The 21,960-nt window shown below is 50.3% G+C and overlaps 7 protein-coding genes across 7 annotated transcripts; 5 read left to right on the plus strand and 2 right to left on the minus strand.

Annotated features, from left to right (window-relative positions):
* Positions 1 to 451: 451 nt before the first annotated feature.
* Positions 452 to 1,477, minus strand: BU24DRAFT_133556 (acyl-CoA N-acyltransferase). Its single transcript, XM_033521042.1, has 3 exons — positions 1,288 to 1,477; positions 609 to 1,091; positions 452 to 561 (listed from the first exon to the last, which is right to left on the minus strand). The coding sequence occupies exons 1-3, from the start codon at positions 1,387 to 1,389 to the stop codon at positions 547 to 549; spliced, it is 600 nt and encodes a 199-aa protein (XP_033388447.1). The 5' UTR covers positions 1,390 to 1,477; the 3' UTR covers positions 452 to 546.
* Positions 1,478 to 2,228: 751 nt separating this feature from the next.
* On the plus strand, positions 2,229 to 4,071 carry BU24DRAFT_448457 (uncharacterized protein). Its single transcript, XM_033530888.1, has 2 exons — positions 2,229 to 2,869; positions 2,924 to 4,071. Exons 1-2 carry the CDS (start codon positions 2,502 to 2,504, stop codon positions 3,645 to 3,647), a joined length of 1,092 nt encoding a protein of 363 aa, XP_033388448.1. The 5' UTR covers positions 2,229 to 2,501; the 3' UTR covers positions 3,648 to 4,071.
* A 60-nt stretch (positions 4,072 to 4,131) lies between these two features.
* BU24DRAFT_341702 (uncharacterized protein) lies at positions 4,132 to 6,985 on the minus strand (the record flags this gene model as incomplete). Its single annotated transcript, XM_033523285.1, has 6 exons — positions 4,132 to 4,289; positions 4,338 to 4,612; positions 4,662 to 5,796; positions 5,848 to 6,527; positions 6,592 to 6,665; positions 6,770 to 6,985. The coding sequence occupies 6 exons, from the start codon at positions 6,983 to 6,985 to the stop codon at positions 4,132 to 4,134; spliced, it is 2,538 nt and encodes an 845-aa protein (XP_033388449.1).
* Positions 6,986 to 9,891: 2,906 nt separating this feature from the next.
* BU24DRAFT_419686 (uncharacterized protein) lies at positions 9,892 to 10,881 on the plus strand. Its single transcript, XM_033527277.1, has one exon. The coding sequence runs from the start codon at positions 9,944 to 9,946 to the stop codon at positions 10,571 to 10,573; it is 630 nt and encodes a 209-aa protein (XP_033388450.1). The 5' UTR covers positions 9,892 to 9,943; the 3' UTR covers positions 10,574 to 10,881.
* Positions 10,672 to 11,297, plus strand: BU24DRAFT_133590 (uncharacterized protein). The gene has a single exon (XM_033521043.1). The coding sequence runs from the start codon at positions 10,769 to 10,771 to the stop codon at positions 11,159 to 11,161; it is 393 nt and encodes a 130-aa protein (XP_033388451.1). The 5' UTR covers positions 10,672 to 10,768; the 3' UTR covers positions 11,162 to 11,297.
* A 151-nt stretch (positions 11,298 to 11,448) lies between these two features.
* BU24DRAFT_419687 (phosphatidylethanolamine N-methyltransferas-like protein) lies at positions 11,449 to 15,475 on the plus strand. Its single transcript, XM_033527278.1, has 4 exons — positions 11,449 to 12,084; positions 12,214 to 14,800; positions 14,854 to 14,944; positions 15,017 to 15,475. Exons 1-4 carry the CDS (start codon positions 11,886 to 11,888, stop codon positions 15,068 to 15,070), a joined length of 2,931 nt encoding a protein of 976 aa, XP_033388452.1. The 5' UTR covers positions 11,449 to 11,885; the 3' UTR covers positions 15,071 to 15,475.
* Positions 15,476 to 17,337: 1,862 nt separating this feature from the next.
* BU24DRAFT_365940 (ATP-dependent protease La) lies at positions 17,338 to 20,763 on the plus strand. Its single transcript, XM_033524293.1, has 2 exons — positions 17,338 to 18,270; positions 18,329 to 20,763. The coding sequence occupies exons 1-2, from the start codon at positions 17,805 to 17,807 to the stop codon at positions 20,653 to 20,655; spliced, it is 2,793 nt and encodes a 930-aa protein (XP_033388453.1). The 5' UTR covers positions 17,338 to 17,804; the 3' UTR covers positions 20,656 to 20,763.
* The last annotated feature ends 1,197 nt before the right edge of the window (positions 20,764 to 21,960 follow it).

Below are 21,960 nucleotides of genomic sequence, written 5' to 3' on the forward strand. Positions count from 1 at the left end.
ACCTGGACAAGGAGATGTGGGTTCCACCACATGTGTCGGCAAATCGACATTGTATTATACGCGATTGCCTTAAGGAGACCGGCTTGGTCAAGAGGAAAAAGGTTTTGCTTGAAGCGACTTGATATTTTCTCATGGGGGACTCGTTACTATACACTCAGGTCGGCGGAGAAGACAGCGGCCGGTTAGAGGGAGCTAGATGGAAGACAACCGGCCGCTGGGGTTAGATCGAGAGTGCTCTTGTTTATAGCGACTATGTTCCGTCGTTGGATCACCACCGGACATAGAAGTGCAGTACCCCCAGTTAATTGATATTTTGTTCATAAAGACTTCCATATGCTTTTGGGAACGTGCATACATCTACTTTGAATCTAGGTAAAGCCCTAATGCGTAATATGCAATGTTTGCTAAGCCATTCTTATTCATGCCTTCTTTTTGTTCAACTATCGAATGCGGTCAGAGCATTATCTCTCTTTTCTGGCGATCTCGTGGACTGCCAGTTTAGGTTGTCTCTCGGAGAACACGGCGAGGAAAAGTACGCAGTCGAACTCAAAATTCGTAGGCCTTCAGTAGTCAGTATGCGAAATGAAGCGGGAGGATGACGTCCTTACAAGATCATACCACGCCACCCCAGCGTATGTCGACTCGCTCTTTCCATACAAAGTGAAGCCCAACTTCTGGTAGTATGGCAACAGACGGCCGTAAGTCAGGATCGAGATACGGTCCGTTGTGCCAGTCTTGCGAATGTGCTCGATGTACGCGTTCATCAACGTCTTCCCAATCCCCGACCTCTGGTACTTCGGTGAGACGGCCAAAGAATGTAACGTGATGGTTCGTCCACCTTGTAAATGTCCAACCTCTGTCTTCGCGGTTGGGTCCTTTCGCCAGTCTTTCGGTACTTCCATGTCTTGGTCCCGGACCGTTTTAGCAGTGGCTCTTGTCGCGATGACGTGTGCGATGAGTTCTTCACCATCTTTAGGGGTGTTTTCGGAGTAGACCGGCGTGTTGTCTGGGAGTGGAGTGGCTACTTTGGTATCCTTAGGTGCGAAGAGGCCGAAGCAAATTTCAGGGCACACCGTCAGTCTATATTCGATCTATAAAGTATGTCAGCCTTTATCAAGGGTTTAGCTGCAAGGGACAATTCCATATGGTAAAATCGACAACCATATTCAAGGTGATGCGGACTGGAGAGCAACTTGGACATGGCTTAGTGTGATACGGTTGCCACTGTGTCTCCTTCTCGTTGACTCTTCCAAGATCTCCCCTAAATACAATAAACAGGATGCATACCTTTACGGGGGTAGCTGCTTCAGCTGGTGGAAAGGCAGCTGATTCCACTATTCCACATTGTTCCTTGTCGGCCAATGATAGGGGACGGATGTATGCCGACATATTATCGAGAGTTGATGCAATTGTTGGTTCGAAGTTCTGATATTGCTTGTGCAGTAGTTCTCAAAGAGGAACGAAACTATATGGATTTATTAGGAATTAGAACATGTCAATTTGGAATAGGTTTTGAGGAAAAAGATGCTGCACTGCTTGTACTTCGCAGGGCGCAGGTGGGGCATTTACAAGACACAAAGGGTCCTCCAAGGGATAGGAAAACGTAAGAGAAATAGTTGCACGGAGTAGCCTTGCTGGTTTTTGCGAGATAGAAACCAAATGAACCTACCAGCCTGTAGAGTATCGAATGGTGATTCACAGAATAAGAGCGGTAGTCTTATATGTGGGGAATTCGGTATGACGATTCGGAGTATGTATGACAATTCGGAGTGTTCAACCCGGAGAAAGCCGCGCCGGCGCCACTGTGATACCTTTAGGTCACCCAAAACCACCTGGCAACGCATCTGAATAGTTACTGAACGATCATCGCCTGCGGCGGATGCTTCAAATCTTGATATTCGGATATACGAGGCACTCGCTTAGGTCTATCTTAACATCTGGATCCTTCTTTGATTAGAATATTTGTGCAAGTACATTGCTCTTCGACAGATACCTAAGCTATCCAATACTGGTACGAATTTTGGAGGGCTTCCGAAACCAGCGAGAAAACAGGGCTTTTTGCAGTAAATTGGTACTGTACTGTGCTATCATTTATCTCTGCACCGTCATGATCGCGTCCTTCTCCTATGTAAACTGGTTGGATGCCGACACCGCTCACGTGACCAGCAAGGTATGGCCTTTTGCTTTACTCTGCGCAGTGCAAATATGTAGGGCTGTGGATTGGTTTAGTCGAAGATTGTATCACTATACCTGTTCTCCGTCTGCAATTCAAGTATTCAGGCGTCCCGTTCGCCAGAACTGTGAGTCTGTCCTGAAGTGGCTAAAGCGCACCTGTTTTCGTACCAATCCTCCTCCAAACAATGTCCTATCTCCTGAGATCTATCATCATATCATCGTCAACATCCATCCAATATAGAAAACTGGTCATATAGCGGCCAGCTGAATATCACTTTAGACATCTTATCAACAGCACGGGCAATTCCAATTCACCTATTGAAAACATGACGCCCGCGACACCACCACCCTCTAATCTCAGGCGTGCATTCGAGGGACAAATACTATTATATCTAGGCATCGTCTGCGGAGTCTGCCTCGACATTCCATCGATGATGTCCGCCCCTTCACCCAGCGCCAGCGGTCAGATTGAGACTCCCCGCGGGCCGATTCCAATCCCATCAAACTTCCACTACCTCGGCTTCTTGAATGTGGTGTTTAGGGACGTTACCATGGGATTCGCCCCTTCATCCCTGGAAGTGGACGAGAGGAGTTGGTGGCAGATGATTGTGTTCATAAATGATGTTGGGGTTGTCTACCTGATCTGGCTTCTTGAGTCAAGTCGACCTTCCAGTCGTGGCACAGCAGCTCGCTTGTGAGTCGTAATATCGAGGACGAGAAACGAAGAGCGTCAATTAATGCAGAACAGCCCCGCCATCATAGGAACGATCGCGCAACTCGCAGGCGGTGGAGTATTCTTCCCGGTGCAGAACCTGCTGCACTACGTTTTCTGCCCACCAGTCTCTATTCAAAAGCCTTCAGATCGCCGCGTTAATGTTGGGGATGCATTGAAATGGAGTCCATTGGTGGTGGTGCTGCACACTGTGCCAGCGATCGGCATGTACATTGCCCCCAATTTCAACACCCGGCATTGGTTCTGTTGGTTCTGGCAGCTGTATACTGTTCGGATCTCCTTAGGCTACTACATCCTACGCACGCTCGGGGCAGTGCTCAATATCTCAAGTCCCAGAGGACAAGGAACTTACCACCAGATTCTTCGTCTTGCTATGAGCCCTCTTATCGCCGTGTCCGCCACAATCTGGATCTACGTGGTCTTCCAATCTCCATTCTCGCTAGCTACAATCTTCTGGCCCTCAAAGGTTGAAGGAGAGTTCGCGGGCACTTTTGTGGGGTTCATGCGACGGATGCTGCAGTTTGATCAGTGGTTCTTGATGGGGAGCCATTTTCTGTGGACTTGGTATCTTCTGCGCGATATGAAGATCGCTGGACTTGTGTCTTTTCAGAAGGCGTTGAGCATTGCGCTCGGTGTGCTTTTGGTGCCTGTCCTAGGGCCGGGAGCCACGGCTGGACTTTTGTGGCTTTGGCGGGAGAGCTATCTGGTTCAAGATGGAGAGCATATTAAGTTGAAATAATGATGGCAGGTTGTCACAAAAGGTAGGCGGGAGTAAAGGTCCGAGTCGGCAATCAACTTGAACGGAAAGTTCAGTGTAATTCAATTCATGGAAGATTGATTCCAACCTCATGAACGATAGATGGTCACCTCACTAATACGGTGATCTTCGGAAGCAAGGAGTTGTTTGAATGGTTTTTATAGCCAATTAATTAAGGGAAGTAAATTCGCATTCACATCAGGCGTAAGCTAGACGACCATTGGCAAGCGTATCAAGCTTTGTAGAATTTATACGATTAAGTAGAGCGACTGGGAATTAGGCTGCATTCTGTTGTAAGAGATTTTCAAAGAAACGTATCTCGCTATCGTAAGGACAGACAGAACAAGGGTACAGAGAGAAATGAATATCAAGTGAGAGGTAGAGACAGGTCGGTTTGCAGGCACAGATATCATACCGCGATGATAATATGTAAGGAAACACTATTGCCATCTCCAAACGCTTGTCCCTAATTCAACTGAGCATCCCGTACAACGCGAGCACCAGCCCAGACGTAGGGATAGTTGCGCTGATACCAATTCACAAAGGTCTTCCGGCCTGCGAGGCGAGGGTGCGTTGCCCACGATCCACCTAGAGTGATATTATGCTTGCCGTCGAAAAAGTCCGCTAACATTGTAAGTCTCTCCATCAGACACGACGAATAACATTACGTACCTGTGTACAAAGGATACAGCTCCATGGGCTCGAAGCCCTCATGCTTTTCCAAGACAGTGCTGGTCCATTCCCAAACCCCACCCAAGTCCGATTGGCCGCAGAGCTGTCCGCCCTTCTCTGCGACTGAGACTGGGTGCCAGTGTTTGAAACCCACGTTGGCTTGTTCCAGATCGATGAACAGGCTATGTGGATCAGGTCCAGGCGCTGCCTTGGAAAAGCCGTTGATTGCAGCTCGTGATGGTGGTGTCTCTTGTACGCCATCATTCACGAGGTGACTGTGATAGGTTAGTTTCCGTTTATAGAGGCCATATATGTGAGACAAACCTATTGACCGCCGGAATCGTCTTGCCAAGTTCGTTCTCGATGTCCTTAAACTTCGTGCGTTCGACATAATTGTAGATGCTACGGGCTTCTTCCAAAGTAGGGATGCGACCGCCCATCCACTGAGCACAACCAGCTAGTTCATCGTACGACGCAACAACAGGCCAGTTCAGGGCATACTCTAGGGGAACCGATCCATAAACCGTGCGCACATATTTACCATGCGCGATGTCGCCATCGAAACCATTGGTACCATTCACAACACTGTCGCGTTTGATCTTTTCGACTTGTCCAGTGGTAGTGTAATGGAAGTCACACCATGACGCAGGAATTTTGGTCTTGGCAGTTTGGTTCAGGTATTCTGCGTACTCGCCGTTGGTGATCGGTCGTGCTTTCGCCTGGAAGGCCTCGGCTCTGACGACGCGTGGTGGCTTTTCATTATCCCATCCGAAGTATCGGTCTGGACCTGACGGGCCATCTGGATCATCCAGTCCGATGGTGAGTTCAGTTGCAGGAATATCGAACCATTTGTTCTCAACCACCAATTTCTTCGATTGCTTAGCGAGAGCTTCGAAGTCTGGTTTGACGGTGCCTGGAGGAGCCAAGACTCTTTCGCTCTGAATGAGCATATACAACAGAGTCTCGAGATGCATGGCTTCGTGCTCCATGCCAATCCATAGAGCGCGAGAGACTCGTTTGTCACTGTACGCAGCGCCGGATGAGTACAGTTCCTCTGTCCTTCGGCGAACCTCGCTTTGGAACTTTAGTATGGCTTCCAACGGCGGCCATTCGTCGGGGATTTCACTATGCGAATGGCACTGTTCTGGGTTATCTACATCGGGGTCGATTCCTCGTTCGAAAATCCTTCGAAAATCCCTTGGCTCAGTGGGCTCTTCGTCTGTACCCCGTGATAGATGGATGTCAAGGAAGGTGGGAATATGTCCGAGATAGAAGATGCAAGTATTTCGTAGTTTGATCGGCTTCGAGGACAGTTCTTCTTCCGGGATCATGGTGCGAGTTACAGCATCCCAGGCTGCCCATAGTTGTTCCCAATCCTGCATCGATGGAACTGGGCGGGTAGCGTAATCAGCCGGACCTGAAGGGAAACACACCTGAGGCTTGGAAATCAAGTGAAGACCTGGTCGCTGTTAGCAAAAGTGAGGGTCTACAGGCCCGAAATTTTGCATACCGTAGTCTCCCCGAGCGTTCATCCAGGCAGTGTTTTCAACCATTGCTGCTTGGTCCCACAGTTGTACCAGTTCTTCCTTGGAGAATTTGTAACTTTCTTCAATACGGATACGCTCGCCTTGTTTGAGCAAAACATCATCGATAACAATATTTTTCTTCGGGGACACAAAAGCATGATGGCGGCCAGCTTTTTGATCATATTCGCCAATGACCTCCCAATCCTCGATTTCAAATCCGGGGCCGTCCATAATTCGGCTGGCATGCTTCAACCCGTTAAGAATGAATTGATGTGTGACGTCTTCCTTGTCGTTGTATGCATGATAAACGCGACTAGGGTCCTTACATGAGTCAACGCCAATCAACATTGTGTCTCCAGGCTGGATAGCGTCCCTGAATCCAGCGAGAAATTCGGGAAGCTCGTGTCGTTTGAAATTTCCCAAGCTTGATCCAAGCCAAAGGATGTGCTTGGGTTTGCCGCGAATCTCTTTGGACCTGAGCCACTCCAAGGCATGATCATACGTTCCATAAAGACCAAAGCATTTGACATGATTGTAACCCGCAGTGGGGATCTCCGCAAATGTTCGTTCGAGCTCTGGTAGAGATAAGTCAACGGCGTAATATTCGACATCCTTTCCAGCACGGTCGATTGACTGGAGTAAAATGTTCACTTTTCGAAGATTGCTGTTGAAAGAATTAGTATGAGAAACGGTGTCCTTCAACCCTGGGCCTGATATGATCCCCGTACCCGCTGCCAAGTTCTAGCACCACAGATCCAGGTTCGATATGCTGAGCAATGCGGTCTGCATTTGCCTCGAGAACCTGTTGATCGTCAGTAACCTAGTCAGTCCACGTGGAAGAACTTTAATCTTGATTGGCAAGCACACTAGTGAATGCAACTGAGATTAGGCTCGGTTGGGACCTACCTCAATCTCTGCATTCGTGAGATAGTACTCGTCCAAATATGTTATCTTCTCGAAAAGACGGAGACCAGCCTCATCATATAGGAGCAAAGTAGGGAGCTTTTTCTCCCCACCATCATTGGGTCTCAAACCCGCCTTGATATCTTTCAATATGTCAAACTCCGTAGCACCGACCCTGATATCAAGTACTGGTACTTTTGCTGCTGCAACGATGGCCATGATTCTGTAAGACGAAGAAACTTGTAGCTGGCTACCTTTAATCAAACCTGGTACATCCGGATTGACAGCCATATTGATGGTCTGGTGCTTGGGTTTTATAGTTGCTTTCGATTATGTCAACGAAGTACGTAGTAATCCCTAGCCGCAGAAGCCGGGTGGAGTATAGTGGGGATTCCCTGACACAGATGAGATTCCAGGAACCGTTTACGTTAGTGCGCCGAGTGCAGGTAGAACAGGACAGCTTCACGGCAATGGGGCAAATGAGGGTTGCTCAAATGCTCACGGTTAAGGATAGTTCGGCGGAAGTGATTGTTGTTTACTATTCCTTGTCAACATGCTCATGTCATCCCCACACAGTCTGCACGGTCAGTCGGACCTTTCGATAAGCGCAAGGCAACAGCAGTGTATCATTGGTAGGATGGAATCGTGCTGTGCAATCATGACGTTAGGAATCTATGTGTGGCGGGAACGAGTTCCGCTTTGTGGCGGACTAGACCAGTACGCCTAAATCACGATGACTGAAATAACTCGCTCAGAGGCACCGGCATATAAACATGCATGGAGTCTTCAGCCATGTAGCAATTACAGCACGCGTAGGTACCACGATGGACACATCTGAATGCGGGGTCAACATGCAACGTAGAATGAAGATGATCCCTAGCGTCAGCGGAGCCTGCACGATCACTCTAATTGATCACTTAGTTCGCCGCAGAAATGGTCAAACCTGACAATAGCGGTACCGGTGCTGACGCTGATGTGGTACGAGGTATGTTTACTGTTTGAGTGTTTGCATGTGAGATATTGGAGAGGGGTCTTGAATTCAGTGCTTTAATGAAGATGATGGTGCATGTCACGTGATGAGACAGCCTTTCCATACTCCGTTTTGATGACGCCAGCTTGTATGAAGAAGCTATGGGCTACGTTAGGTAGTTCTAGACATTCATTCTAGAGTGACGCTTGTTCACAGGGGAAGATGTTGATGCGGGCATGGACGGATAGGTTTGGGGCGGAATCGGGCGGCTAAGGATAACTTCGGCACAGTACCATACTTGACTTGGCGGGAAATTGATCGAGAACGGAACGGATGAAGATGAGGATGGATGGATGAAGGATGGAGGATGAAGGATGGATGGGTGAATGATGGGGATGACCGTCGATGGATGATGGAGGAATCGTCAAAGGGGATAAGCGCGCGCTCGGGCCTGGTGGGGTACATGCTTTCGATATCGATAAGCTAGCTTAATTCATTCTAGCTCCCTTTTGCAGTTTAGTCATTCATTGTTCACTGTGACCCTAACTCCGTGCCATCTATGCCTCCGTGGAAGCACATCGTTACATTTTGCTCGCTCCCAAATTGATGCAGTCCATGGGAATTTGGCACATTTATGATCTCGAAGGACTTGTACGAGCTCAAATCTCATGACTGCATCGCTTACCTTTTCCACAGTGCTTCAAGACATTCGCACGTTCTGTTCCTGCTGTGCCCCCTTAGCTCAGGATCGTCCATCTCTTTGTTCTGATCTCAACGGCTTTAGATCGTCCACGATAGGTAGAATTCAGCGAAAGCTGATACACAGTGTATGTCTGTTGCCACAGACCGCTGGATTCTGGCATGCATCGAGGCCAAATCCTCGAAGACATGATCACTGGACAGTACATCCCCTTAGGGAAGAGTAGGAAAACTGATTGAATTAGAAATTCACAGTTTATGGCTTTATCGTTTTGTATGGATTCCGGACCTGTGGGCTGATCTGAAACGCCCGATTGGTCCATGTGGCCATTCTTCTCAAAGACGACGCAGTGAACCGGAATCGAGAAACAAAGTCTCAGGATGGGCTCTGACGCTTCTACTTACCTCACCAAAGCTAACTCCATTTTTGAGTGCGTGCGTGTCTATTTTGAATGTCTATTGAAGGCGATGTCTAGTATTGTTCCATAATTTTGGACTCATTCCTCACTCCGCGGACGCGATTTATCCCCTTGTTGGCGCTGTTTCCCCACCGACGCCGCAACTAATTGAGGAACATTCACGAGCGAAAAGGCTGAACAGACCGGACCGTGCACCCAACCAACCCCTCAGGATACTTCTAAACACGAGGTCAATCAAGCCATGAACCCCTTGAACCGGACTGTCGGTAGCTCTTGAAAGACTGCTTCCCAGAAAAGGCAATGAAGGATTAAACGCCTCTTCTATCATGGGTCTCAGGTCTTGAGTACTGCCAAGCTGGTTGCCCAGTGAAGTCAAAGAATTCGATTGCCAAAGGGTCCTCTAGACCGTTAGCAAATAGTGATCTGGCCATATAGATCGCTTTCCATGGCAAAGAACCAGCGCTAGACTCTAGACCCCGAACGCGAGTGGCTAGAATGGTGTATTGTCAGTTGTTAGTCTGATACTGCGCTCTCCCGGTTGACTTGTGCTATTTGTTTTGTAGTACGTCTTTTCGCACTCACCGAGGCAGCTGAAGAATTAATAGATATCTCGGATGGGTCTTCAGGGCTGTCTCCGGGTTGGTCAGGCATTGTCTCATCCATGACAGATGAAATTGTCAGTCATCTCGATTCAGAATGTCCTACAGTACTCAGCCAAGAAATCGTATCGATTCACATCAACCATCAGGATACTTTGATGCACACGTGCACAACATACAGAGAGACCATGACCGTGACATTTGGGTAACAATCCATGGTCTGCGTCAACGGAAATGGTACCTATTGGACCAACTTTCGAGGACTGTAACCACACTGAACGCTCTGCGAGACGCGCAAACACGACATGAACGTGTTTTAAGCACAAACCCACGACCACGTTCAAAGAAGAAGAAGACTCTGCAGATGCGGTGGCGAACGGACAAGACTATTAAGACCCGCGAGAACGAGGAAAGGGTCATTTTGGATTGTTTACAGGTCTGTGATAACAACATACAGGCGTTGTTGTCCATGCTGCAGCCCATCGACACAATGTCCACGACCACAACTGCATACACCCCAAGCGGATCGTACCTAGAAATAGATACACCAGGAACAGAGTTCGACTGGAATGGATGGGGACATGGAGAGACTTCCCCTTTCCAGCAGGGCTGTAGGAACACGTTGTCCACGGACGAGATACCACCAGACCGATGTGCGCAGGACGCCAGAATTCCAAAACTACAGTCTCCCAGCCGAAAACCATCCCATCTGTCGGTTCAGTGCAAGATAGAACCACCCTGTCAGCAGTCCTTCCCACTTGCTCCACCAAACACAGCCTACACGCCATTCTGCCACTCTACGCTGTCGCCAGTAGCTGCAAACTTCGAGCCCAGGGTCATGCATGAACCCTCCAACCTAAGGGAAGCATCTGTGACCCCACCGCAGTTAGACAAGTTGAGCATCTCGGGCTTTCTTGGGTCGAAGAGCGTGCAAAAAATGCGGAGGCGCCGATTCTCGGATGCAGCCATCGGGCACCTGTTCGACTCTCTCCTACACGTTCGGCCTCGCAGCGTGGGGGATAGACATCACAGTTGGTGTCCGGGGTCGGAAGCAGAACAGAACAATGATGATGAGGGCGGGCCGAAGGACGACGCTTTGGACAGGGCAAGGACGGTGTGATAGGTGGGTAGGGGCTCCGTTCCCGAACTTGCAGCTGCACGACGTTAAGGTTTCGATATGAGATGTAGGCTGACGGAACAGTGAGATGCCGGGAGGTTCAAATTCGGCATCCAGATTCGAGTCAATATATGGTTTTCGCGTCGAACTTTGGAAGGCATCGAGTGGTATCATTTCACATTGATATTTAGTGCTCCGATGGGGAAGGTTACGAGAATGGCCTTTCACTCTTCGCCATGGCCATTGGGAAGTCATGATGCATATGTTCTCGGAAAAAAGCATCTTCATGTAAGGTCTAGGCTTTCGGTTACGTTGATCATTTTCACTCACTGTATTCTGTTTTCTTGGATATTCGTTACGAGGTATGTTCGACAAGTCATGTCTCACATCTTAACTGCCGATATGTATTATGATTCTTTAGCCACATATTTGACGCATCCGTTTCGAATCCATGACAATGGTGACATTCCTATTGTAAACCTTTGGATGCGGAAAGCACTACCTATACGCGACACATTGAAGCACGTAATGGTGAGCAAGCTGCATATGAATGCTAACACGGTACATGAAGGAGTGCTGTTGAGGTGCTAAAGCGTGGGGGAGTGTGCATCATTGGAGGAGAGGTCGCCCAGTTATTCTATTTGTATGGAGAACTACCTGGCCCATACCAATCCTACACCCTATCCCCTACATATGTACTTACTGTGGTTGTATACATGTGAAAGAGTATTAATGGTTTTTATGGGACAAGGAGGATGGTGACAGCTGATGCCCCACTACGCTTTCGTCATTCGTAGCCGACGGAAGAGACAAGACGCCATCACCCAATCCAGTCCAGTTCCATCCCACGCACGCACGGCACTCTCGCCCGCCATTAACCATCCCATACCCTTCCGCCCACCTTTCAACACACAACCAACCCAACAACCACAACCACAACAACACTCAACACATACACACACATAGAGAGAGAGCTCATCCTCCTCTCCCCCCAGCTCTTCAACACCTACTTCCGGAGTCTCAACACTCCAGGGCCCTTCTCGGAAACGCTCTACCCACGCCTTCCGACTCACAGATTGCGCCCTCAACCACATACATACCTCCCCCTCCCGAGTCTAGCTTGCGCTCCACAACATCCACCTGCCCCCCCCTACATCGCCTACCGCGGGAACGCACTCTATCTGCACTTTCTGCATAGCGCATTATCCACCGCCTACTTAGTCCCGGCACACAAAAACCCCTCACGGCCCCCTTCTTCCAATATTCGAACGCCAATTCAACATATACCTGCTCACCATTGAGCAACGACATCATCATGGCCGACCCCAGTAGTAGTAGTAAGGAGCTGTCGCCCGAGGGGGCACAGCTCAGAGAAAGACCATCTGTGAAACCATTGCATCTCTATAACTCGGACGATGCAAAACAACGCGTCCTACAGCTGAACGAGGAAGAGGATAAGGAACATGGTGCTGGTGCAGAAAAGCGAACATACGGAAGAACACCAGATGGTATTGGTGAGTAGCCATTATTGATGGATCAACATGCGAAGATGCACGCAGGAGTCATTGTCTCATTCCATCATGATCACCAGTCAGTATGAACCACGAGTCGACTCCAGTACTAACTTTCTATCTGTCTTATAGTTTTCGTCGTGCCCCAGACTCATGATATGGTCTCGCAGCTTCTTTCCCCATCGCAACCAAAGAACCTGTCAGATCTCGCTGTCCTCGCCGTGCTTGCTGGTCTGATCCTGACTTTATATCTACTGCCCAAAAGCGCCCGCATACCAGTTTTCGCCATAATCTTTCTGTTTTGGCGTACCGCTTACAATGCAGGAATCGGTTGGCTACTAGATGCTCAGTCAAAACATAATCGACTTGTTCTGTGGGCAAAGAACTCGCATATCTTTGAGAAGCCGGAGTCGGGCAAGAACCCGCACCCTGCACTGTACAAGCTGCTGAAGCGCGAGCTGGAGACTAAGATCCCTCGTGATTACAAGTTTGAAGAGGCACCTCTGGAGTACAACACCTGGTTAGTCTTCAGGCGCGTTGTAGATCTCATTCTGATGTGCGATTTTGTCTCGTACTGCCTCTTCGCGATCGCCTGTGGGAACAAACCCGTCGAAAGCTGGCTGCTCTGGGCTGCGCGATGGACGACCGGTATTGTACTCTTCTTGTTCAATTTGTGGGTAAAGCTCGACGCCCACCGAGTGGTCAAGGACTATGCATGGTACTGGGGAGACTTTTTCTACCTCATTGATCAGCGGCTTACCTTCGATGGTGTTTTTGAAATGGCACCTCACCCTATGTATTCAGTGGGATATGCCGGTTACTATGGCATTTCCATGATGGCTGCGAGCTACAAAGTCCTAGCTATTTCCATCATCGCCCACGCTGCACAATTTGCTTTCTTAACCCTTGTTGAGAACCCGCATATCGATAAGACATACAATCAACCAGCTCCCCGAAAGCGCCTGAGCTCCCAACCAACCACCTCGTTGGACGAACGTCCCCTCTCAAGCCACTCCGATCCTGCAGGCGGAGATGGCCGTCCTACATACGAGACGATCGACCACCCTGCAGATGTTCACAATCTGCTCGGATTAAGGAATATTGATGTCCATCGCTCCATCGATGTCACCGTTTTGCTATTCCCATTCTACATGTTTTGTCTCGCGACCATGACCCCTAATATATGGCCTGTCCGAGCCTTCTTCGTCTTTAATGCTTTCGTCTGGCGCCTTTGGTTTTCATTTGGCATCGGTTACATCCTTGACCGTCAGTCGAAGAAGAAGAACTGGACTAGGCATTTTATCAAATACGGCGATAGCAAGGAGGAGGCATGGCGCCAATGGAAGGGTCTCTACTATCTCAGTACCACCATGTGTCACGTCAGCTTTCTATGCGCGGCGTGGAAGATGTACGCCCTTCCCCCTGATTGGTCCTACGGACTCACCCTGCTGCGACATGTGGTAGGCGTCGCTTTGATTGCATTACACGCATGGGTGTCTATCAGTATCCATGAATCCCTGGGAGAGTTCGGTTCCTTCTTTGGCGATTTCTTCTACGACCCGTCCCCTAAGAGCTTGACCTACTCTGGCATCTACCGGTTCCTGAATAACCCAGAGCGCGTGCTCGGCCTTGCGGGCTTCTGGGGTGTGGCTTTGATCACCTGGAGCACATCGATCTTTTACCTGGCCGCCGTTACACACATTTTCAACATGCTCTTCCTGCAATTCGTCGAACGACCTCACATGCAGAAGCTCTATGGCCAGAACCTCCGCAAGGAAGCCGGTCTCAGCAAGACACTCAGACAGTCGCTACCAAGCCCTATTCGCAATTGGCAGACCGCCGCTGACAGTGTACTCAACTCTACTGCCGAGTTCATCGAGGACTTGCTCGAGTCCGCAAAGCCGAAGCTTGCTGCAGGTATGGACAGTTTCGTTAGAGACACTACGGCATTGTTCAAATCGTATCCCGCACGCATCTCCATCACCAGGATCTCCCCGGAGATTGCTGGAATCGATCCCAAGAACTACAGTGTTGAGGTCGAAGGTACTCTGTCTTCTCCTTCTGTCGAACTCCAGAAGAATGGCGGCAGAGAGGGTGAGATGGCTAGAACCCCAGCAGCTCGCACAAACGAATACAAGACCATGATCCTGGAATATGGCGCCCCTATCAAGGTACGCTGGCGGGCTCCTGTCAACCACAGCAAGAAGGACTGGATTGGTCTGTACATGGTGGCCGACAACCCATCTCGAGATGTCACTACGATTGGTTCCAACGGTCGATGGATTTCAACGAACCCTGGTGTCTTCGACTCGGTTCGGGCCGAAGAAGGTATCCTCGTCTCTGACAAGCTATTACCGGCAAGCGAGAGCCAAGACGGCGAGACCGATCTCTTCACTGGTGAGATGGAGTTCCGTGGCGACAAGCTCTGGTGGACCACTGGTGTCTTCGAGTTCCGATACCACCATGACGGCAAACACAACGTTCTCGCCCTCTCACAGGCGTTCGAAATCCGCATCCCCAAGTTCGACGAAGATGATGTCGAACTGGATATCAACGGAACCATCCACCGACCCATACAGGAAGAGCTGTTGCCCGTCATCCAAAACTGCTTCGACAGAGACCCCGAGATTGCACCCAGCACAGCTGACGAGTCTTTTGGATCACAAGTCGAGCGTGATGGGAAGTACTCTAAGAGAGTTGTCTTCGCGGTGCATCAGATGTAAGTTCACGCATGGCCAACTAGGTCAACCACACATATTAACAATAAAATAGGTTCGGAATCGAATTCGCACCCGAAGTCGTGCAAGCCGACGGCAACGTTAGAAACCTAGCCTGGCGTATCTGCAATGCTAAGAAGGTCCTCGTAAGTACAATCTCCTATCTCCAGAACATCTTCATTCATGCACGGAATGTTCGCTAATTGTCACCCGTTCAGGCACCCTACAGCATGTCCTCCACGAAAGGTAGGAATACGCCAACGCATGGTTAGTCGGATTCGCAGGCTTGACGTCCGGCGCAAAGGTGGTGTAGTAGTTCACTCCGAGGGCCGATCTGGCCGCCAGCCTTCCTTCCACCTCACCAGCAATGGCTGCACACAGTCCTAGGCCTATGCTATTTGTAAAGGCCTTAAGTGTGTCACCAAGAGTTTGAATCCGCCCTCTACAGTGTATCTGTAGAGGAGGGATTGAGAATCTTATGTTTTGTAGATGATGAAACCTTTTGCATTCCCTCCCGTCATTCTCTCCCCGTTCTCCAAAGTGAGCGCGTGAGTGACGGGGTTGTTGTACTTTTGTTAAGTTTATTCCCTCCCCTTTTCCATTTGGCATAGCCTGCGTGCCTGCGTATATGAAAGAAGGGTGGATGTAGTGAGATAGAAAATACGATTGTTTGAGATTTTTTTGATCTGTTGACATACATCGTGTCTTCAATGTGTTGGCTACCTAGCTAGCTACACTTCAGCTACCCGTGGCTACTGGTGATAGAAGAGGTAAGAGGATAAGAACGGGGACGACCTCTTCAACTGATGTTAAAGGCAGGACGTCAGCTTCCCAAAGTTCATTCTGAATCCAGACAGTAGTGTTTCAATTAACTAAGAGCAGGTCAAATGGCTCTATAGTTGAAGGCAGACACAAAAGACTGTGGTTGTCAAGGAGGGGGTTGAGAGGCAAAAAAGAGAACGGAGCGGCTAGAGTGCTCGCTGTCGCCGTTGCCATCAATGATGGCAGGCAGATAGCGAATGACACGTTGATCAACTGAACAGTAGAGGTGCGGTCTGAAGAACAGGGGGGAAAGGGGGGGGATTGTCTCTGCGTTACAGAGCATGTGCAGCATGTGGACATTCCACCATGTTCATTCATTCATGCATCTAGGAAAGGGAAAGTACAAACAAACGTCACTTGAGACGACTAATAATTAGTAGCTAGTTAACTCTTTTCTCTATATACAATTCTTTTTGACCATATTAGCATTGCTCGGCACGGTATAGGTAACAGCCGGCTCTAGAACGTTTGAGTAGTCATGCCGACTGATTAAGCCACAATACTTTGACTGTCCGAGTAGGTAGTAACATTATATAAGAAACATGCCCAGAAGAAGTTATTGATTCCTAGCCGTGGAGACTCAGCTAGCCGCAGTGGAGACCAGGGCATTTATACGAGAAAAGGGGGCATGGATTCATAGTCTCCGAATATAAAAGTTCGGGAGCGTGTCGAGTCATTCACCATATTTAACAGCATTCTCTATCATCTTATCTTATCTTTTCATCTCCCATTATGGAAGGACAAATTCCATCCCTCAACAGATAGGGACAATTGAGCTGGCTGGATATGTGAGTGAGAAAAGTGCCAAGTTGAACATACGAGGTCACTCCACACCTTGCTTCGTCTACCCTTATCCTCGAACCCGGTATCCGATTTTCTTCGCCTTATCACGGGTGGATTTATAAATCCGAACACGGACACGTGAGGGCATAGTGCAATGCAGCGTAGAGGCACGGTTTCATAGTCCCCTACCAAGTCGCCAGACAGCCAATCAACCAACAAGCAGACGAATCCAAGTGGGATCACCTGTGCAGAAAACGCCTCAATTCGCGAAGCTGAGGAGGACAAGTGGGATTGGAGGATTCATATCCCGTCTTGAGTCAGTACGAGATAGAGAGATAGTCCTGCGTGGAGGTTGAATGGAGAGGTGAGAGGGTGGGAGGGCATGCATAAGGCGCGCTTCCAGGTGCGGTGCGTCGTTTACCCCGCAGGATTCCGGTTGGAAAGGCTGAAGATGAATTGGATCACAATTGGTGAGTGAGATTGGGATTGCGGTTTTAGAATTGGATCTAGAACGAGGGTTGAGGATATGGAGTTTTGATGGCGTTGGGCTGGTGTGGTGTTAGCATGTCGTTGATGGTACCTAGGTAGTTATGGCTGAGGATTAGACGAGGATGGCGGGTTATCTTATCAATCTGGATCTTTGCCTCAATCCTTTGACGAGTACGAGGACGACTTGAGGGATTCGATGGGATTGTGGAAAAGGGAGTTAAACCAGATTCGCAATGGATCAGCATCAGCATTCACGCGGTTGCATGTGGGCGTCCTCGTAGGCTCGTGTCTGGATCTGGGCTTGTTAACCTCGGTCGGAGGGTTTGGATACATTCACTTATTCGTAGTCAAAGCCGTTAATTAGTGATTAGTTTATTAGTCGTCTCGTCTCGTCTCGTCTCTCTTGCGCGGATTGGGGAAGTCGACTACACGCATGCGCCTCCATCTGCCTCCTCTTTCGTGATCAACTATTACCTAGGTAAACTCACGACTCACATATCTACATTGACTCTCCTCGCATCTTCTGGAACCTTCAAACCCCCTCCCCCTCTCCCATCTCTGTTTCATCCATAAGAACACACGTTATCGTCCGCGTAATTTCTTACATCCTTCATATCACTTCCCAACCCTTATCAAACATCCCTCCCCCTCCCCATCTTACTCCGACGTCCGGAAGGGCTAAGTGACTGGGGTACAGACCGACTGTGACGCCACCCCGGATCCGCATCCGCGCCTGCGTCCGCATCTACAGCAACGACAACCAACCACTCGCCCTGTGTTGTACTCAATAATAAAACCCCATTAATCCCATCTCTCTTCTCTTGTACATCCAACTTTCCGTCAACCAGAAATCCCATCCCATCCGCCCTGAGATTACCGAGAAGGATCGCGCATACATAAACACGCAAAACCATGGGGAAGTCGCCTTCCAAGTCGTCCACCAAAGTCCTACCGCTCATCCCCCTCGCGCCGCCGCTCGCCGTCCTCCCCGGCACGACCCTCAAGATCCCCATCATCAACCGCGCCGACGTCGCTGCCATACTCGCAAAGATCTACTCCATAAGTCCCACCGCGAAGCCCGATGCCGCCATCACAGTCGCCTGCGTGCCGCTCAACTCGCCGCAGGTCTCCCGCGACGGGAAACTGCTGATCGAGGAGGGAAAGAAGGTCGAGAACGTCAACTTCGAGTCCGACCCCGTCGAGGCTACAAAGAAGGATATCTTTGGTTATGGATGTATTGCTAAGGTTAGCGGGGTGCAAGGCAGGAAACACGGCGACTTGAGCTTGGTCGTCGAGGGACTCGAGAGAGTCAAGGTTATCGACGTCGTGCAGGAGCGACCCTATTTCGAGGGCGAATTAAGCAGTGTAGAAGAATTCAGTAAGTCTCGGACATATTGTGATAAGATTGGAAATGGCATGCTAAGTGATCAAACCAGTCGATGTCGCAAACGCCGATGTCCTCGATCAATTCAACCTCCTCAAGCAGCTGTCACGCGAGCTGCTCGCCCTCGTGCGCCTCTCGTCCATATTACCTCGCGCACCCACAGTCTCGCTTTCACCGCTCGTAGCAAAGCGACTAGAACTCTATATCGGACGGAAGGAGCTTCCAGAGGCCGGAGCGCTCGCAGACTTCATGGCGAACGTGATCGATTGCACACATGAGGAGAAGCTTCGAGTACTCTCCGCAACGGATGTTAAGGACCGATTGGATCGCGTCATCGAGATCCTCCAGAGGCAGATCAGCAGCATACAAGGGAGCACACGAATGACGGTCACCACTACATCGCTTCCAGGCGGAAGTTTCGACATCAATCAGCTCAGAAGGCTACAGCAGGAAGCCATCAAGCGGAGAGGGGCTGCGACAGGGAACAATACACCAGGTTTCCCTGGCGGGTTCCCCGGAGGGCAAGGTGCACAAGGCGGCGAAGAAGAAGCCAACGAGATTGATGAGCTGAAGAAGCGGTTGCAGGATGCTAAATTGTCTCGTGAAGCTGATAAGGTGGCACAGAGGGAGCTCGCACGCCTGCAGAAGATGAACCCGGCCCAGGCCGAGTACCAGGTCTGCCGGAACTACCTAGAGAACCTTGCTGAGATCCCCTGGACCAAGACCACTCCGGATCAGCTCGACGCGAAGACTCTTGTCAAGGCGAAGAAGCAGCTTGACGATGACCACTACGGTCTAGACAAAATCAAGAAGAGGTTGCTAGAGTACCTTGCGGTATTGAAGCTCAAGGAGCAAGCCAATCGCGATATCGACGATCAAATCAAAGCCATCACTGGTGCAGAGATACTTCCAGAAGAGAACGAGGAAAAGGAAGAAGCTGCCGATGCCGAGGACAAGAAGGTAGTCAAGGAACCGTCAGAAGCGGAGCTTCGATTGCTTGAGAAGAAGCGCATGGTGGATAAGTCGCCCATTCTTCTGCTTGCCGGACCCCCAGGAACGGGCAAAACCTCGCTCGCCAAGTCAGTTGCCACTGCCCTGGGTCGCAAGTTTCACCGCATCTCTCTGGGTGGTGTTCGCGACGAGGCCGAGATCCGTGGTCACAGGAGGACATATGTTGCTGCCATGCCTGGCCTCATTGTCAACGGATTGAAGAAGGTGGGCGTATCCAATCCTGTCTTCCTCCTCGATGAGATAGACAAGCTTGGTGTTTCCAACTACAACGGCGACCCCAGTGCTGCCATGTTGGAAGTCTTGGATCCTGAGCAGAACCATACGTTCACGGACCACTACGTCAACATCCCGATTGATCTGTCAAAGGTCCTCTTCATCGCCACTGCAAACTCCCTCGAGACAATTCCACCGCCACTCCTCGATCGTATGGAGACCATTCAACTGTCAGGATATACAACGATCGAGAAGCGACACATTGCTTCGCGACATCTCATCCCCAAGCAAATCACCACCAACGGGCTCCATGCCGACAACCTCGAGATCCCCACGGATGTTCTCGACAAGATCATTACATCCTATACCCGCGAGTCTGGCGTACGTAACCTCGAACGCGAAATTGGCTCCGTGTGCCGTAGCAAAGCCGTCGAGTACGCAACAGCAAAGGACTCGGAAACGCTGGGCCAATACAATCCCATCGTCTCACTGACCGACCTGGACGCCATGCTCGGCATCGAGAGGTTCACCGAGGAACTCGCTGAACAGTACTCACGACCCGGTGTCATAACAGGCCTCGTGGCCTACTCGACCGGTGGACAAGGCTCCATCCTCTTCATCGAGATCGCAGACATGCCAGGCTCCGGCCGAGTCCAACTCACCGGCAAACTCGGCGACGTCCTGAAAGAAAGCGTCGAAGTGGCCCTCACATGGGTGAAAGCCCACGCCTTCGAGCTCGGCATCAGCAGCTCGGAAGACGAAGACATCATGAAGAACCGCAGCATCCACGTGCACTGCCCGAGCGGCGCGATCCCCAAGGACGGCCCCTCGGCCGGCATCGCCCACACCATCGCCCTCATCTCCCTCTTCAGCGGCAAGCCCGTTCCCCCGACCCTCGCCATGACCGGCGAGGTCTCCCTCCGCGGCCGCATCCTCCCCGTCGGCGGCATCAAAGAGAAGCTCATCGGTGCCCTGCGCGCCGGCGTCGAGCGCGTACTCCTCCCCGAGGGAAACCGCAAGGACGCCCGCGACCTCCCCGAGGAAGTCCTCTCCGGCCTCAACATCGAGTTCGTGGGACACATCTGGGAGGCGCTCGCCAAGGTGTGGCCAGAGCGGTGGGAGAAGATGAACGGGTGGGTCGAGCCGAGACTGTAGGTTTATGTGGAAGGGGAATGGGCTGGCGTATGGGCATAGTAGTTGTTAGCTAGTTAGCATGCATTGGAGGTATTTTGTATATAGTTCTGAATCGATTTTTTTGGGATCAAGTTATACTTGCTGAGCCATGCACCATGTCGTCTTGAACAGTGGCGGCCTTTCGTTCCTTGTGTCTAATCATTCAATATGCCCTATAGAGGAGAGGTATCTCCATTGCCCCTCTGACCACACCTCTGCCGTGCAATTGCCTACCGTGTCAACGGCGACAACGACATTGAGCACTCCAGTCACCCAACTCCCTCAGCCCAGTCCAGCCCAGTCCAGGAAAAGCACGATCAAGTAGTCACCCCTTCGCCATCCAGTGCATGTCTCCTAGGTGACATCCAACTTCCACTTCCCTCCTCATAGCCAACTGACACACTATTCATGCTCAACTCCCGCCTCCCGTATCCCTGGTTTGTTTTGTTGCTCTTAAGGTATAGTAGGGTTGGCGGTACGCGCCAGAGTTCGTTCGTTCGAAGGAACGTTCATCAGCACATCAGTGAAGACACTTCAATCGAGGACAGTATTGTACTTGGGGAACTCGACAGGTAGGACGTCATGCGTAACAGCGGTGACACTGACTGTTTACTTTGTTGGTGGTTTGGGAAGTAGACACCTTGGGGTGCAGTGCGTAACTCGATGGTGCGTGGCAGGAGGTGTGGGATTTGTCTGGGGGGAGGTTTGAGGGTTCTTTCGAGGGGGCGTTCGAGAGGTCAGGCTTCGGTCGATGGTATCGAGGTGATGGGTTCGTCTGGCGGTATCAAGGCGAAGAGGGGAGTTGGTATATGACTCGAGCGCTACGAAGGCGGTGGAATGGGACGGTCGTGTGTACTGTTGAGTTCTTTGTTTGGGGGCGTATGGTAGGCGATACATTCGAGTGCTAGCACAGGAGGTCGATGTACCTGATACAGCAATGAATGAAAGGGGTTTAGAATACGTGCCGGAAACACCGTACAAGTCGTATAGGGATTGATGTGCGGTGTTGTATCGTTCCTCTGTCGAAGAGGAGGCGTTTGGACAGTGGTCGTGATGGGAGGGACGGTAGGTTTTTGAGCAGGACTATAGAATGAATTTCCTCAGTTCAACATATTGTGTCTAGTACTTTGTTTCCAGCTATTGAAATGTATGAATTCATTCATTGGACGGATACAGAGGCGTGTTATTGATAGTAAGCGTACTCGTGATCTTCGTGCCTGGAACTCCGTCTTGTACTTAAGATGGGCCAGTGGAGGCAGGTAGGCATGGGCAACGCGTATAATACCC

This window comes from Aaosphaeria arxii (genome assembly GCF_010015735.1).
Source record: "Aaosphaeria arxii CBS 175.79 unplaced genomic scaffold BU24scaffold_2, whole genome shotgun sequence".
NCBI lineage: Eukaryota > Fungi > Ascomycota > Dothideomycetes > Pleosporales > Aaosphaeria > Aaosphaeria arxii.